The 14,177-nt window shown below is 44.1% G+C and overlaps 1 protein-coding gene across 1 annotated transcript in view; it reads left to right on the top strand.

The window, feature by feature from the left end:
- Positions 1-6,714, top strand: part of efna2a (ephrin-A2a) — a 104,538-nt gene extending 97,824 nt beyond the window's left edge. The window contains exons 3-4 of the mRNA XM_079528459.1: positions 2,471-2,536; positions 5,648-6,714. Of these exons, the coding sequence (XP_079384585.1) occupies positions 2,471-2,536; positions 5,648-5,772 (191 nt within the window). The 3' untranslated portion in view covers positions 5,773-6,714. The remainder of the gene's footprint in view (positions 1-2,470; positions 2,537-5,647) is intronic.
- The last annotated feature ends 7,463 nt before the right edge of the window (positions 6,715-14,177 follow it).

The raw sequence follows: 14,177 nt of genomic DNA, 5'->3' as shown, positions 1-14,177 counted from the left end.
GCATTAACAACCTTTATAAGGCAAAATAAAAATCATTATGCTCTAAGTAGCATGTGACGGGTCAAACTAGGGGTTTTTCATGATTCTGAACCCATTCAAAGCATTAGTTTTGCATGAAAAACAGTGTTTTTTGTGCAAAACTATGTTTGCAATGGATTCAGAATCTTGAAAACCCCCTTGACACGTCACATTCACATAATGACATTTTGCATTTTTTTTGCCTTATATAGGTTGCTAATGGTACCCCAACTTTCAATCCCTGAATGTGTATTTCATTCACAGTTTTATGTTATTTGGATGACCCTGAGGATCATAAAAAGCCTTGATCGATTACTATTGCGATTTATTTTGCGTCAAACCTTAGATTGATTGGCCCATAAGTCCTAAACTCTATTTAATTCCTTGTACACGCATGACTGCATTTCCACTCAGAAGAGTAATAAAGTATGCTGATGACACGATCATTCTGGGCCTTATTAAGGGAGAAAATGAGTCCGCGTACAGGGAACAGGTGAACAATACAACATACAAGACTGGATCATCAGTCATCACCAGATCTGCATACATGGAGCCGGCCAGCAACTCTACATCTGGCCTCAAACCCTTAGATCTCCATGTATGGAGCTGACCTGCGTCCCACCAGTGGTCCCCGGCCCACAGGTTGAGAATCACTGTGGTAAGGGATATATCTGACAGCCCATTCCCACCACCATTCTCCATCATTTCCCTCAGAGGCAGAAGGAAATGTAAAAGGAACACGGAGCAGACACGACGTGGGGGGACAGATTCAGTAGCCATATCGTATCACGCAGGGGGGCCCAAAGCACTGCATCATCTCCAGGCAGGGGTTATGGGATTGGAGCAGCGGGTGGATTTGAGTCAGATCTAGGCATAAGAGGTGGTTGTGGAGGAAAGCAGAATGTGTAAGACAGATGAAGGGCAGAGAGAGGAAGAGGGGATGGCAGAAGCACAGGGAGGAGAGGGCAGTGAGAGGGTCACATTTATTTCCTGTACTTGATGACCCCATGCTCTCACTGCATAGACTTCCTAGGAGTTGGTCTGTGTGTGTGTGTGTGTGTGTGTGTGTGTGTGTGTGTGTGTGTGTGTGTGCGTGTGTGTGTGTGTGTGTGTGTGTGTGTGTTTGTGTGTGTTGCGCTCACACGCGTGCGTGTGGCAGTTTTTGTATTCCTATGTGCCTGTCTGAATATGTGTGTGAGTTGTTTAACTCTCAGAGTGGGTTGCAGCAAACAAAGATGAAATTAAGCATAGTTTATGGCTAATCAAGGATTTGTTTATCCAGGTTGCATTTTAATTTGAGTTGTGTTGCACCACTTAATTTTAAGCACTGCTTAACAAATCAGTCATTAAAACAATTAACTGTGATTAAACCCCTTGTCCTTCCATTAATTTTGTCCACCATGACGCACTGGCCAGTGTAAATAACAGCAGCAATGTTACTCCCTTGAGACTACTCATTAGCATTAATCCTTTCTTCCCTTTTGAGAGAACTGGCATAGACATATGTTAAAAGTAGCCTGTGGCAGGCAAAGAAGAAATTATTTAAACTGTCTACCATTATCCGTTTCCTAACCAAGCTAGGAAAATGTTGCCGCGTGTAATGAGCTTCACATTTGTAGCTGGAGCAAGGCTTGGACAGTAGCTGCATTTAGTCACTGCCATGTTTAATTTCAGCCGCGATTTTTGTTTTTTTTGTTGCATTACACATTCTTTGTTCATTCGGTATTGCTTTGAAAATTCTTCATCATCGCAAATCTCAGGTTTGAGAAGGTCCCTTATTTTTCTTTTTTTTTTTAAAGATATTTTTTTGCGGCTTACGCCTTTTATTGGTTTTTGAAGGGACAGACAGTAGGCTGACAGGAAACGGGAGAGAGATGGGGGAAGACATGCAGTAAAGGCCGTGTCGGGCTCGGGAGTCGAACCCGCGGCACACTGCGACTGGATTACCAGTCGGGTGCCCAGACGGTTACGCCACCGCCTGGGCGTCCCTTATTTTTCTAACCCATGCTCAGAATGAAATGAACACTATAGGGGTTTTGCTGTATACCTGTGTGCATTGCATATGTATTTAGCCCTACATGTCTACACGTGTTCAATACATGTGTGAGCATGTGCGTGCTGTGCACAGGTACCGGTTTGGTCAGATAGTTGACCATTACTTCTCCCGCTCTGCTTCCACTTCCACCTCTGTTGGAACCATTGATCCCAAGTTCAAACAGCACTTGAAATCCAATCTATTGTACCGTGAAGTTTGAAACATGATAAGAAACTTCACAGCCCCTCCACGAGCAGGACAAAAGGCCACGAAACCTTTTATTAAATGTTGTCAATTACATCACGAGGGAAAGGGGAGGAGGACAGGGGGAGGGCGGGTGCAATCTACAGGGCAAATCGTTTTCTCTCGCAGTTAATCTGGACCTTCAGTCTCATCTCCTGCTTCCTCTCCTTGCAGCATCTCCTCACCCAAACCATGTGGGGCGGCCATGTTTAAAGCTGAAGGTGTATGTGAGACCTCCAGGTAAGTCACGCTCAAACCACACACACACACACACACACACACACACACACACACACACACACACACGCATGCATGCGCACGCACTCACGCACGTACACAGGCACGTAGACAAACACATGCACTTTAACACACATGCACCGTCCAGATTGGATATCACAGTAACATTAGGGGAGAATGAGAGGTCTGATAGAATGCCCTGGCAACACTCTCTGCTCTGATTCACTGGGTAGCCAGGCAACGCACGCACGCACGCACGCACGCACGCACGCACGCACGCACGCACGCACGCACGCACGCACGCACGCACGCACGCACGTAAGTACGCGCGCACGCACGCGCGCAGACACACACATTGTGTGCACCTCCAAGTGGAATCGAAGACACAGACGTAAAGAAAATGTCACATGCACACACCCACAGACACAAGCATACATGCGCTTACAACACATTCACACCCATAGTCCTGTAAGTACACATTTACCTACATACACAGACAGAGGCACACAGACGCATGTGCGCGCACGCACACACACGCACGCACGCACGCACGCACGCACGCGCACACGCACGCGCACACGCACACACACACAAACCAACTGGCACTCACACACACCAACTGGCACTCACACGCATGTGGACGCGCACGCGTGCACACACACACACACACACACACACACACACACACACACACACACACACACACACACACACACACACACACACACACACACTTCACATCCAATCACATCACATCAATATGGAGTGAGAGACAGGCCTTCTGTCCTTGCGCAAAATGAACAGAATGGTTTTGGAAAGTGTTCTATCTAAAATGATATGACACTATTCCAGTACTCTGTCAGGGCTGATTTTATAATAACAAAATCAGATAGGAATCTAATAACCTACCTATCAGGGACAGATGTAATGTAATAAGATTCACGGTTTTCAGTGAGATTCTCGTCCTCTTCCGCCATCACAGTCCAGTGTAAAGAGATGAGGTAGGATTAGACTCGCCCCATAAGTGTTCCCTCCTTTCCTCATCATTCAGTGTGCACTCAGGCAAGACAGTAGCCTACATTCTTTTGAAAATAGCTGGGCCCAAAGGAACATACATGGGCAACTGATGGCCCAGGGGCCACATGCGGCCCCCAACTTCACTTAATGCGGCCCGCAGGTTAATATCGGAATACTGATATATTATTGATTTGATTAAAATTTGTTACAATTCCAAAAATGACCCGCTTTTAATTACTTCAGTCTATATTAGTAGCTGAATGACTAGTATTAGAATTTTATTGTATTTTTGTATGTCCAATGTATTTGCATTTAAGTTCATATAAAGTTAACATAAGTATAACTAAATGCATTTGAAATTAAATAAAATTTTTACTTTTCAGGATTACAATTCAAAAATAGCAAAAAAATAATTCAGGATTTCAATTCAAATATAGCGAAAATAGCTGATCTACAAGCTCAAAACGCGTTACAGTGCGATGCGTTTTGAGCTTGTAGATCGGCTATTCATGTCCGAAATATGCTTATGTGGCACTCTGGAGTGAGTGTGGAAATGTAGTGGCCCTCTCCATCTTCAAAGTTGCCCACCCCTGTCGTAGAAGGAGCACTGCCTATGCACGTGCATGGGATAGTATCCTGGCTATGATAGTATTAGGGAAGCTACTTTGTAAATAGGCTACTAGATGAAAATGGTTAATTTGTTTTACTTTTAATTAATAGTAAAAGTTATGTTAGAAGATTATTATTTTTTTGTTATGTTTGTGTTACTTTCACAAAACATCCTTATTTGTCATCGAGTATATCTTTTTTGAGAAAAATCTAATAAAGGTCTAAATAGCTAATGGTAGAAAAAGTCATTAGTGTGCATGAATATAAAATATACCAATGTTTCTGAAAATAATGTGGTGCTTGACATAATACTATTAACTAATTTGTGAACGTAATATATTATTTAAACGTCATCGCAGGCACGCACGCAGGCACGCACGCACGCACGCACGCACGCACGCACGCACGCACGCACGCACGCACGCGCGCACGCACAGATAATTTGTCTTGAAATCTATCTTAAGTGGTTTCCCAAGGCAGATTTTAGCCTCCTGAGTATTAAACTGCAAGCAGGCATCGCTACAGAATTAAATTGGAGATAGTATAGTAATGTCTCACTGCCACGATGACACGGCTTTGAGGCTCTCTGGAAAAAGGAGCAGAGTCAGCCGTCATGGTTTTCCAGGACTTAAAACATGCCATATCCGGCAGAGAGTGGAGGGAGGGAGGGTGGGTGTTGTGGGGAAATGCTGTCTTCCTCCTGCATAATTACTGAAACAACATTCATTCATTGTTTTATTGTGTCATTACTTTAGCTCCACTCTTTGATTCTGCTCTTTGGCGCCAAGTGTTTGAATAATCCATCTGGCACTGAAAACCTTCATCTCATCTGTGAAATGTTGTTTTCGGCCATGAGCTCTGAGCCACTGCACGTGCGTTGGATGTGTGTGTGTGTGTGTGTGTGTGTGTGTGTGTGTGTGTGTGTGTGTGTGTGTGTGTGTGTGTGTGTGTGTGTGTGTGTGTGTGTGTGTGTGTGTGTGTGTGTGTGTGTGTGTGTGTGTGTGTGTGTGTGTGTGTGTGTGTGTGTGTGGGTGTGTGTGTGTGTGTGTGCGCGTGCGTGCGTGCGTCAGCTGCTCCAGATTCCAAGTCTCTGTGATTAAACTGTAATTAGGTTGGTTAAACCCCCCGCAGAGCTCCGTTGCTGTCATCTCCACTCCTCCCTCTTCCTCCTTCACTCTTTCCTACTCACTTCCCCTTCTGTCGTTTTCTCTCTACCCCTCTGTGGCTGATGCTGCCGCAAAGGAGGAAGAGGAAGGACAAGAGGAAGAGAGTTTCATGTTTTGTCAATCACTTTCCAAGTCTGTGTTTTTCCTTCCCCAACAACTGTTCCAATTGTCTTACTCTTGTCTCTGTCTAAAACAGTTGTTCAGTCACTCTGTTTCATACTGTCGTGTCTTTGTTGTCTTATGTGTCTCACTCACAGTTCCAATGTTTTGTTGTTTGTTTTTGTCCTTTTTTCTTTCTCTCTCTCTCTTTCATTTGTTTCAGATGGATCAGGATATGACTCTCCAGAGCCCTTCCTGACTGGTGGAGGTCCGTGTTGGAGGACAGGCTCTCTGGCTCTGTTACCTGCCCTGGCTTCACTGCTACTGGGACTCCTCTGTTGGCTGTGACCCCCACTCCCTGTCTCCCCCTGGTGCTCCCACCCGAGGCTGCTGGACTGGGCGAGGCTGGGCTGCGCTTGGCTGGACTGGCTGTCCCTACAAATCCATCACCCCTCAGGGAAGCCCCTCAGTCTCCATCCCCTATCCCCTATAACCCCTACTCCCCTCCACCTCTGTGTTACCACCAGCCACTGCCAGCGCCAGCTTTTTCCATGGCCCAGCCACAGACACCCATCCTATTGGCTCGCCTGAGAGGGTTGCATCCCTGGCCTAGAGCTGTCTGGGGAGCTGTCCTGGATCTGTGATCCCTTCAAGCCTGGGTTGAGCGGATATGTTGCACCCACCTCTTAGCTGGAAAACACAGAGGAAATCTTTTTGCACTCATTTAAGGGGGTTGGGGTGGGGTGGGGGGAGTTGGGGGGGGGGGTGTGGGGGTCATTGGAATTGACTTTCGCCCTCAAATGGGGTAGATCTAGGTGTGGCTACGGTTGCACTTGTCATTTCAATGCAACTTTTATCATCCGATCATTTTTATCATCTCATCATTCTTATCATCTGATCATGCCAGGACGCATTAAGTGACAGGGCTGCGAGCATGAGAATTGGATTTAGCTCACATTACTCTCAGCTTGTCAAAGCCAGATTTGGAAGTGGTCAGGCTTGCATTGTGATTGGAATTATATATAATATAGACAAAGTCCAGCCACAATGTGCATTTAAGAAACGCGAAGACACAGAGAGTGAAGCAAAAATAACACAGACACCGTGTTAAAGTGAAAGCGGCCACAGGAGACGCGACTTGGGGCAGACATTTTGAGTGCATGCGGCAACGTGATATCATAAAATCCTTCAAATCCGATCTCTGCGATCGGGTCTCTAAAATCTAATCAAAATCACAAAAGTGTAACCGTAGCCGGTTTTAATGATGTGGGGAGTGGTGTCTGAGATGTGTGTGGGTAGCTGGGGTGGAGGGTGGGGTTATCGGGGTGAGGTGTATATTTTCAGGAGGGATGTGTTGTTTGTCTTATTCATGTTTCTAAACTAAAGCATTTATCACAGCCAGCAGAGCCTGCACGGCCATCCATGGCACTGTCTAATGTTGGTAGGGGGCCGGGTGACTTCTGGGGAATTATGACTTTTGCTCATGTATGAATGTACCACTGGTCACCCACCTTTTGTCTGTCTGTATATTATTATGACTGTGGTCACTTACAGATCCTTCTCTCGGACAGGCAGGATAAAAGGGTGGGGTAAAGGATGGAGGTGAGTCTGGGGAGTATTCTTTAAAGGAAGAAGGTAAAGGTAAGAAAAGGAGGCGACACTCAGTTGCATGACCACTGTGAAACCCTCTGATCCAATCCTGTTTGTAACAATGATATATTTTTTCATGGTGATAAAAAGAAACACCCTTACTACTATTACTAGATGTCTACGAGTGAGACCCACTCTCCTGCTCTCTCCCAGAGACTTCCAGGACATCAAAGGAATAAATAACCTCTCTTCTCGCTGCTGTTTGCTCCTGTCTGCCTTGTGGGCGTTGATGGATTAGTTTGGTCTGGGAGATAAATGGACCTTGTGGCTGAAACTGACTGGAAATCAGCCCTCAGGGCCTGGGCTAGATTAAAATGGACATAAAATCTGACTGAAGCTGGCCTGGGGTCTGCGGTTAAACCTATAGGGGAAGCACATGGGCCATGGCAAATGAGACAACGCATATGCACGTGTGACTGTGTGCGAACGAGACTGCCACACACAGCCTCCGACTCGTCCGCAGAGATTTTTGTGCATCCATGGACATGGCATAAAGGGAACGGCAGAAAGAGAGAGGGAGCAGAGGAAGAGAGAGAGTGTCTGGGGAATGAAACTTCTTTAATGTTGGGAAGTGAACATTATGATTAAGCACTGTGAACAAGAACTCACACGCGTACGTGCTCGCTCGCTCGCACGCGCACACACACACACACACACACACACACACACACACACAAGTGTACACAAAGACACAAGTACATAAACATATACAGTACAAACATTGGAAGCCACATGCTCACATTCACACATGAATACGCACGCACGCACGCACGCACGCACGCACGCACGCACGCACGCACGCACGCACGCACGCACGCACGCACACACACACACACACACACACACACACACACACACACACACACACACACAACCCCTATGCATACACTTCACTTATACACACCCACACATACAGGACATTTGCAAACACAAACAAGAAGTACTCTCTTCCTGGTTTCATCTTATTTTTGTAGCATTTAAAATCACTGTTAAGGACTCCTGTGTGGGATGCAGTGATGGAGTAAAGGCTGTGGATGATTCACACAAAAAAAAGAGAGAGAGAGAGAAATAAGTCTTCTTCTTCAACTCCACTGATGCTGTCCTTTTTATCATTCTTCTCTGGTTTGTGATCCATGGTTGGTAGTAGTAGGATGCTTCCGGGTCTGAGTGTCATGTATGAGTTTGTCTCCTTTTCTGTTGTGGTGATTTCATTGTTGAGCCGTCCACCGACAGTCAGTCAGTCAGTCAGTCAGTCAGTCAGTCAGTCAGTCAGTCAGTCAGTCAGTCAGTCAGTCAGTCAGTCAGTCAGTCAGTCAGTCAGTCAGTAAGCCAGTCAAAGTTAGTCAGTGAGGCTACATTTACAGTACATTCATACGTTTTTGTTTTAAAACACAACTTTTTCTACATTCGTGTTTAGCGTCCACATGCCAAACATTTTGTAACCGCTAAAACTGACACTTTTCAATACGCTACTGTTTCAAAAACTCTGGCACTGCATTTTAGTTTGGACAGGCGTGAACAAAGATGTTTTAAAACGATAACGCAAACACAGACTTTCACTTCCTGATTGGATTGGGTCTTAATATCAGTCACATGACATGTCCTTGCCAGTGGTGAATTCAGACTTGCTAATGCATTTGGACAATCCTAACTAGTTGTTTTTCAGTCATTCCAAACGTCTGAAATACCATCACCATCTTCCTGGGTCCAGACCATCAAAACACAGAGTAAAGAGCCCCAAGTAAAGGATCTTGTCATCAACTTCTACCAAACACACAGTATACCACAATGATTGGGAACAATAATTGACTGCACACACATCAAAGTAAAACAACCCCTAGCTAAATCCACAGACTACATCAACAGAAAGGGGAAACATTCTTTGAATGTACAAGCATTGTGTGACTTCATGTACTGATTCATGGACATAATTGTCAAATGGCTGTCAAATGTAAAATGTGATATTCGTTTTCAGGCGTGTAGAAGGGCCGGAGATAATTTCTGCAAAAACGCGAGATTGTTCTCAAGTTCTTTTTAAAATGGAAACGTATTATATGTAGCCTCAGTCAGTTAATCGAAAGTAAACAAGTTGGAGTGAGGAGAGAAACACAAATAAAGATTGTCTTTTTGTCTACTGGGAAAAAAACAGTTCAAGTGAGTGATTCTTTTCTTTTCTTTTATATGGACGTTTATTTGCATGGACAGAGATTATTTCTGCAAAAATGCTTATGTGGATGGAGATCGTTTTCGTTTTAAAACATTTTTAATATGAAAACGTATTATGTAGCCTCAGTCAGTTAATCGAAAGTAAACATGGAAAATCGGAGCAAGGATAGAAACACACAAATAAAGATTGTCTTTTTGTCTACCGGAAAAGCAGTTCAAGTGAGTGATATTTTCTTTTTTCTTTATATGAATGTTTATTTGCATTTTCTCTCAGTTTGTTTTCATATTCAAGGGGGATGATGATATTCATATCATGTGTCTATTCAAGTAATTTTCATTCCCAAGTCTATCTCCCTTTGACGCCAGAGACCTGGGACTACCTAACCGAGTTCAACACATGAAATTATTCAGATGAAATCACCCTCCCAGATCTTCAGATGTTTCATCCTGCAGCAAAATGACAGCTAATCTTCACTGCTGACAATACAGACACACAATACCTTTCCTGTCCCATATCCATCCGTTTTTCAGCAGGATGGCCTCATTGGCTATCCTCCCACCAAACATAACAGCCAAGTATGTCCATTTACATCATTTTGTCCTGTCAAATTGTTATTGGGTGTGAGGTGCCCTGTTGACTCTACCGGTTTGTGAACATGGCACATACTGTAATTGCGACATATAGATTTATATTCCGCAGATGACCTGTGTCACACATACTGTACTATGTCCTCATTCTTCCCAATGTCCTGTCTATCTAGTCAACCTAATAAAGCAGAAATGACAGCAGAAGAATAATCTATAAATGCCCTTGAGCTAAACACCAAAACTCCTACCTGTTCACTCATTATACTGCTCCTCTGAGCCTAGCTAAATGCATGGAATGTAAAATGTTTCCCTCTCCTGTTGACCTCAATTGGTCTTCATGAGACCCAACATGGATAGAGAGACAGATAGAGTGTATCCACGTCTCCCCAGTGGGGCTTATTAGGGCACGGTCTAGCTTAAAGCATTAATAACGCTGGATTGAAAGCATCATTTGAAACCACAGTTTCACTGAATCATCATCTCCTCCTGCAGCACAACACGGAAAAAAGCACAGCACAATGTTGTTTTGGGGGAAAAACTGAAGTACATGAATAATAGATGAGTCTTGACTAGCCATGTTTGGCTCTTTTGTGGAAACGGGGCTAATGGCTATCAAAGTATCTGGTTTCCATCAAACAGATCCAGATGAGAACTTGAGTCAAAATGAGAAGAGGTGGGGGATTACAGTGAATGGAGACAAGGGTATAAATTAGGGCCGGGACTTTAACGCGTTAATTGAGATTAATTAACTACAGAAAAATTAACGCGTTAAAAAAATTAACGCATTTAATCGCACCTTTTTTTTCACGGCGGAACGTTTCTCACTGGGCGCATTTCTAGGCTCATTAGGCTGCTGCACTCCTTGCACGGCTTGCAGGGGGAGGAGCAGCAGCAGCAGTCCACTCTACACTACAGCTCCGTCAGACACCAACTTACAACACCCAAACGTTTGCTCCGTGGATGGGACATTTAGATTTAAAAGCTATCGGATGGACGCGTGGATAGCAGCATGGTTGTGTGCAATGTCAGAGGGAAAGGATCCATAAGCCATATGACCAATGTTAGCTTCCATTCTAGCTATGGATCAGAGCTAGCTTCCATGCTAGCTGCTTCAGCTTAGCATGTCTCGCAGAGTAGAAGCTTGCACGCCTTGCAGAGGCTCGCAGAGATTTCACCACAGCACGAAGCTGTCAAGCTGTCCTCGATGCGAAACATACTGAAGCAGCAAGTGTGAAAGTCCGTGGTCAGACAATGGTCTGCCCCAACCCAATGTGAAATGCACTCCCCAGCTAGTTCATTCCACCGTTTTTTATTTTGTTCCTTTGTCTAAGTGTTTACCCCCTAATAAAGTTTTTTTATTTTTTTTCTCATGCCCCACCATGTAAAGCACATTTGAGTATTCATAGACACTTTATATAGGCACTTGCTGCACTTGTTTATCTGTTGGAGAAAAGAAAGTTGTATTGCTTAAAGGGGAATACCCCTCATTTTCAACATTTTTCTATGGAGTTGTGTGGAAAACTGGAAATAATAAAAAGTCACCCCATTTTGTGTTGCCTAGAACTGGAGGTCTGACAAAAAACAGTAACACTATGAAGTACAGCTTTGTGATGTCACTGAGATGTACTTGTTACTGTTACTGATTTTTTTCAGACCTCCAGTTCTAGGCAACACAGAATGGGGTGACTTTTTTATTATTTCCACACAACAGCTCTAAGGTATATTAATGACAGTAAAATGTTGAAAATGAGTGGTATCCTGTAGTCACTATTCATTGATTCACTGGGATACCAAAAAACATTTGGAAAAAAAAAAGGTTTATCACTGTTCTCGGGTTGAATATTGATATGCGATTAAAATGCGATTAATCGAGATTAATTCATCACAAAGCTTCTAATTAATTAGATTAAACATTTTAATCGAGTCCCAGCTCTAGTATAAATTTATTTCTGTAAAGTGCGATTGGGTACAAACCGAATTAGCCTAGCGTAAAAGGAAGGCTGATGAAGAGAGACCCCTGAGGTCTTCCTCCCCTCAACCCTGCATGAGGGGAAGTGAGGGGTGGATATGTATAGAAGAATTGGAACGGGGCCAGATGTGAACAGATGTGCCCCCTTGAAATCATGAGAAAGCAGTGATCTGGCATATGTCACTGTCACACATATACACGTGCATGTGTGTGCACGCACGCACGCACGCACGCACGCACGCACGCACGCACGCACACACACACACACACACACACACACACACACACACACACACACACACACACACACACACACACACAGACAAGCTGTATATCCCCTTGTGGCATTCCAGATAATTAATCATTTGATTAATTCAGCCATTTTCATTGGCTGGCCCACTTATGGAACAGTCAATGGCTAGCATAAATTTGGCCTGTGATGTTTTTTTGGGCAACAGTCAATGATGAAAGCCAGAAATGACTTCTCCTTTTTCACTTTTCATCTTTTAGTTTTTTCCTTTCAGTAGAACTCTCTCTCTCTCTCTCTCTCTCTCTCTCTCTCTCTCTCTCGCTCTCTTTCTCTCACCTCTGTTTCTTCTATCACACTCTCTTTCTCACACTCGCACACACACAGACACACATATAGGAATTATTAGCCTATAGGGCTAATCTGTCCTTTCCGCTCCTCTGTACTTTTGTCTGCTCGTGTTCAGTTCAGTTAACTGGTATGATTTAAGAATTATGGAATTAGGGCAGCGCGCTCCCATCACTATTAATGAGGAACGACATGATGAAAGAGCTTGATCCTGAACCTGCCATCTGTAGGCCTACTGCTTCATTTACACTGTATCAGTGTCGAGCACCGAAAATAGCAGATCGACAAGCTCACAAAGTCACATTGTTTTGTACTAATCTGGCGTACGTCGAAGTATAAACCAGACTCCTTTTCTTTTTGTTTCGATTTATTATCTCTGCCAAGACCAGGAGGCAGAGATTATGTTTAATAATTAAAAAATGCTACAAAAGTCACTGTTTGTTGCAGAAGCATAATCTTTTCACCAAAATTAGGTACAAATTTCTCGGGAGTATATGATCATGGGAGTATATTGCCTGCCATTGGCTTCCACAATTATAAGAGGGTCCTATTTCTTACTAACAACATATATCTTGAACAAAACATCCAATCAAACCTAAATTAGTATTGCATGTTGAGGGGCCTTTTGGAGGTGCACTTGTAGAGGCTGCCTCCAAAAGCACTTTCACTCCTGTATTGGAGCGCCACAAAAAATGCACCATATGTTGTGGAAATCCACATGCCCCCCAAGCTTCTTCTGCCCTAACAGCTGCAACCCGTGACTTACACAACCCTGGTTAGGCAACCCAGCCTGGTGGAGAAATGTGCGGCCCTTTCTATAGTTGCCGTGTCTTTCTCGGGCACACACAACAGCAATACCCGTCTCGGCACACACATACACAAATACTACACTCTTCTTTTCCTTCTCCCTCTCTTTTTCTCTTATATTTTCTGCTCCAGGCATATATACACATTATTACAGAGGAAATACTATTAGCTCTTCAAGGACTGCTGGATGTGGCGTGAAATGGTCAAATGTTGCACAGCATTATAAAGTTAAGTGAGGACCACACAAGTGTGTGTGTGTGTGTGTGTGTGTGTGTGTGTGCACGAGTGCACACGCATTTGTGTGCACACATTTGTATGGGTATGTGTTGGGCATGTGTATGAACACACGTTTGAACATCTATGCATACAGTACAAGTGTTCACATGCACACACACACACACGCGTGCGCGCGCACGCACACACACACACACACACACACACACACACACACACACACACACACACACACACACACACATATACACACACACGTCCAGATGTACCATGTGTTATAGCTAAATAATGCATGCTGTGTAGACTCTATTAAAGATACATGGGCAGAGAGAGCTTGGCACCAAGTGCTGTGGGCAGTTTGTTGGGGCAATTCTAGACCATCCCTTCAGCAGCTTGGGGTTATTATAAGCAGTTCAGCTTGTACTGTATTTTGCTGTAGGTGACCTGTAGGGAAAAAAATTAACTTAGCTGCAGTGAGGGAAAATGTTTGCCTGTGAGACTCAACTGCCTCCAGCTGATATGTAAGCTGGCTCCTTGCCCAGTCAGCATGTGTCTTTGAATTCACCTTGTGCCAGGCTCTGCGGTTGTAAACATAAAACTTGCTGAATTACAAGGCAGATTTGTTGATAATCGCTCGAATTTCATTTCATAATGCACTTTGCCCTACCCAGTAGAGTAGACCATATTAGCAGCCTATTCATGTAAATTAATGGGGGGTCTGGGTAAAGGGGGAATGCTGCCCCC

The sequence above is a fragment of the Electrona antarctica genome (assembly GCF_951216825.1).
Source record: "Electrona antarctica genome assembly, chromosome: 18".
In the NCBI taxonomy this organism is placed as follows: Eukaryota; Metazoa; Chordata; class Actinopteri; order Myctophiformes; family Myctophidae; genus Electrona; species Electrona antarctica.
This window is presented reverse-complemented; position numbering and strand designations above follow the sequence as displayed.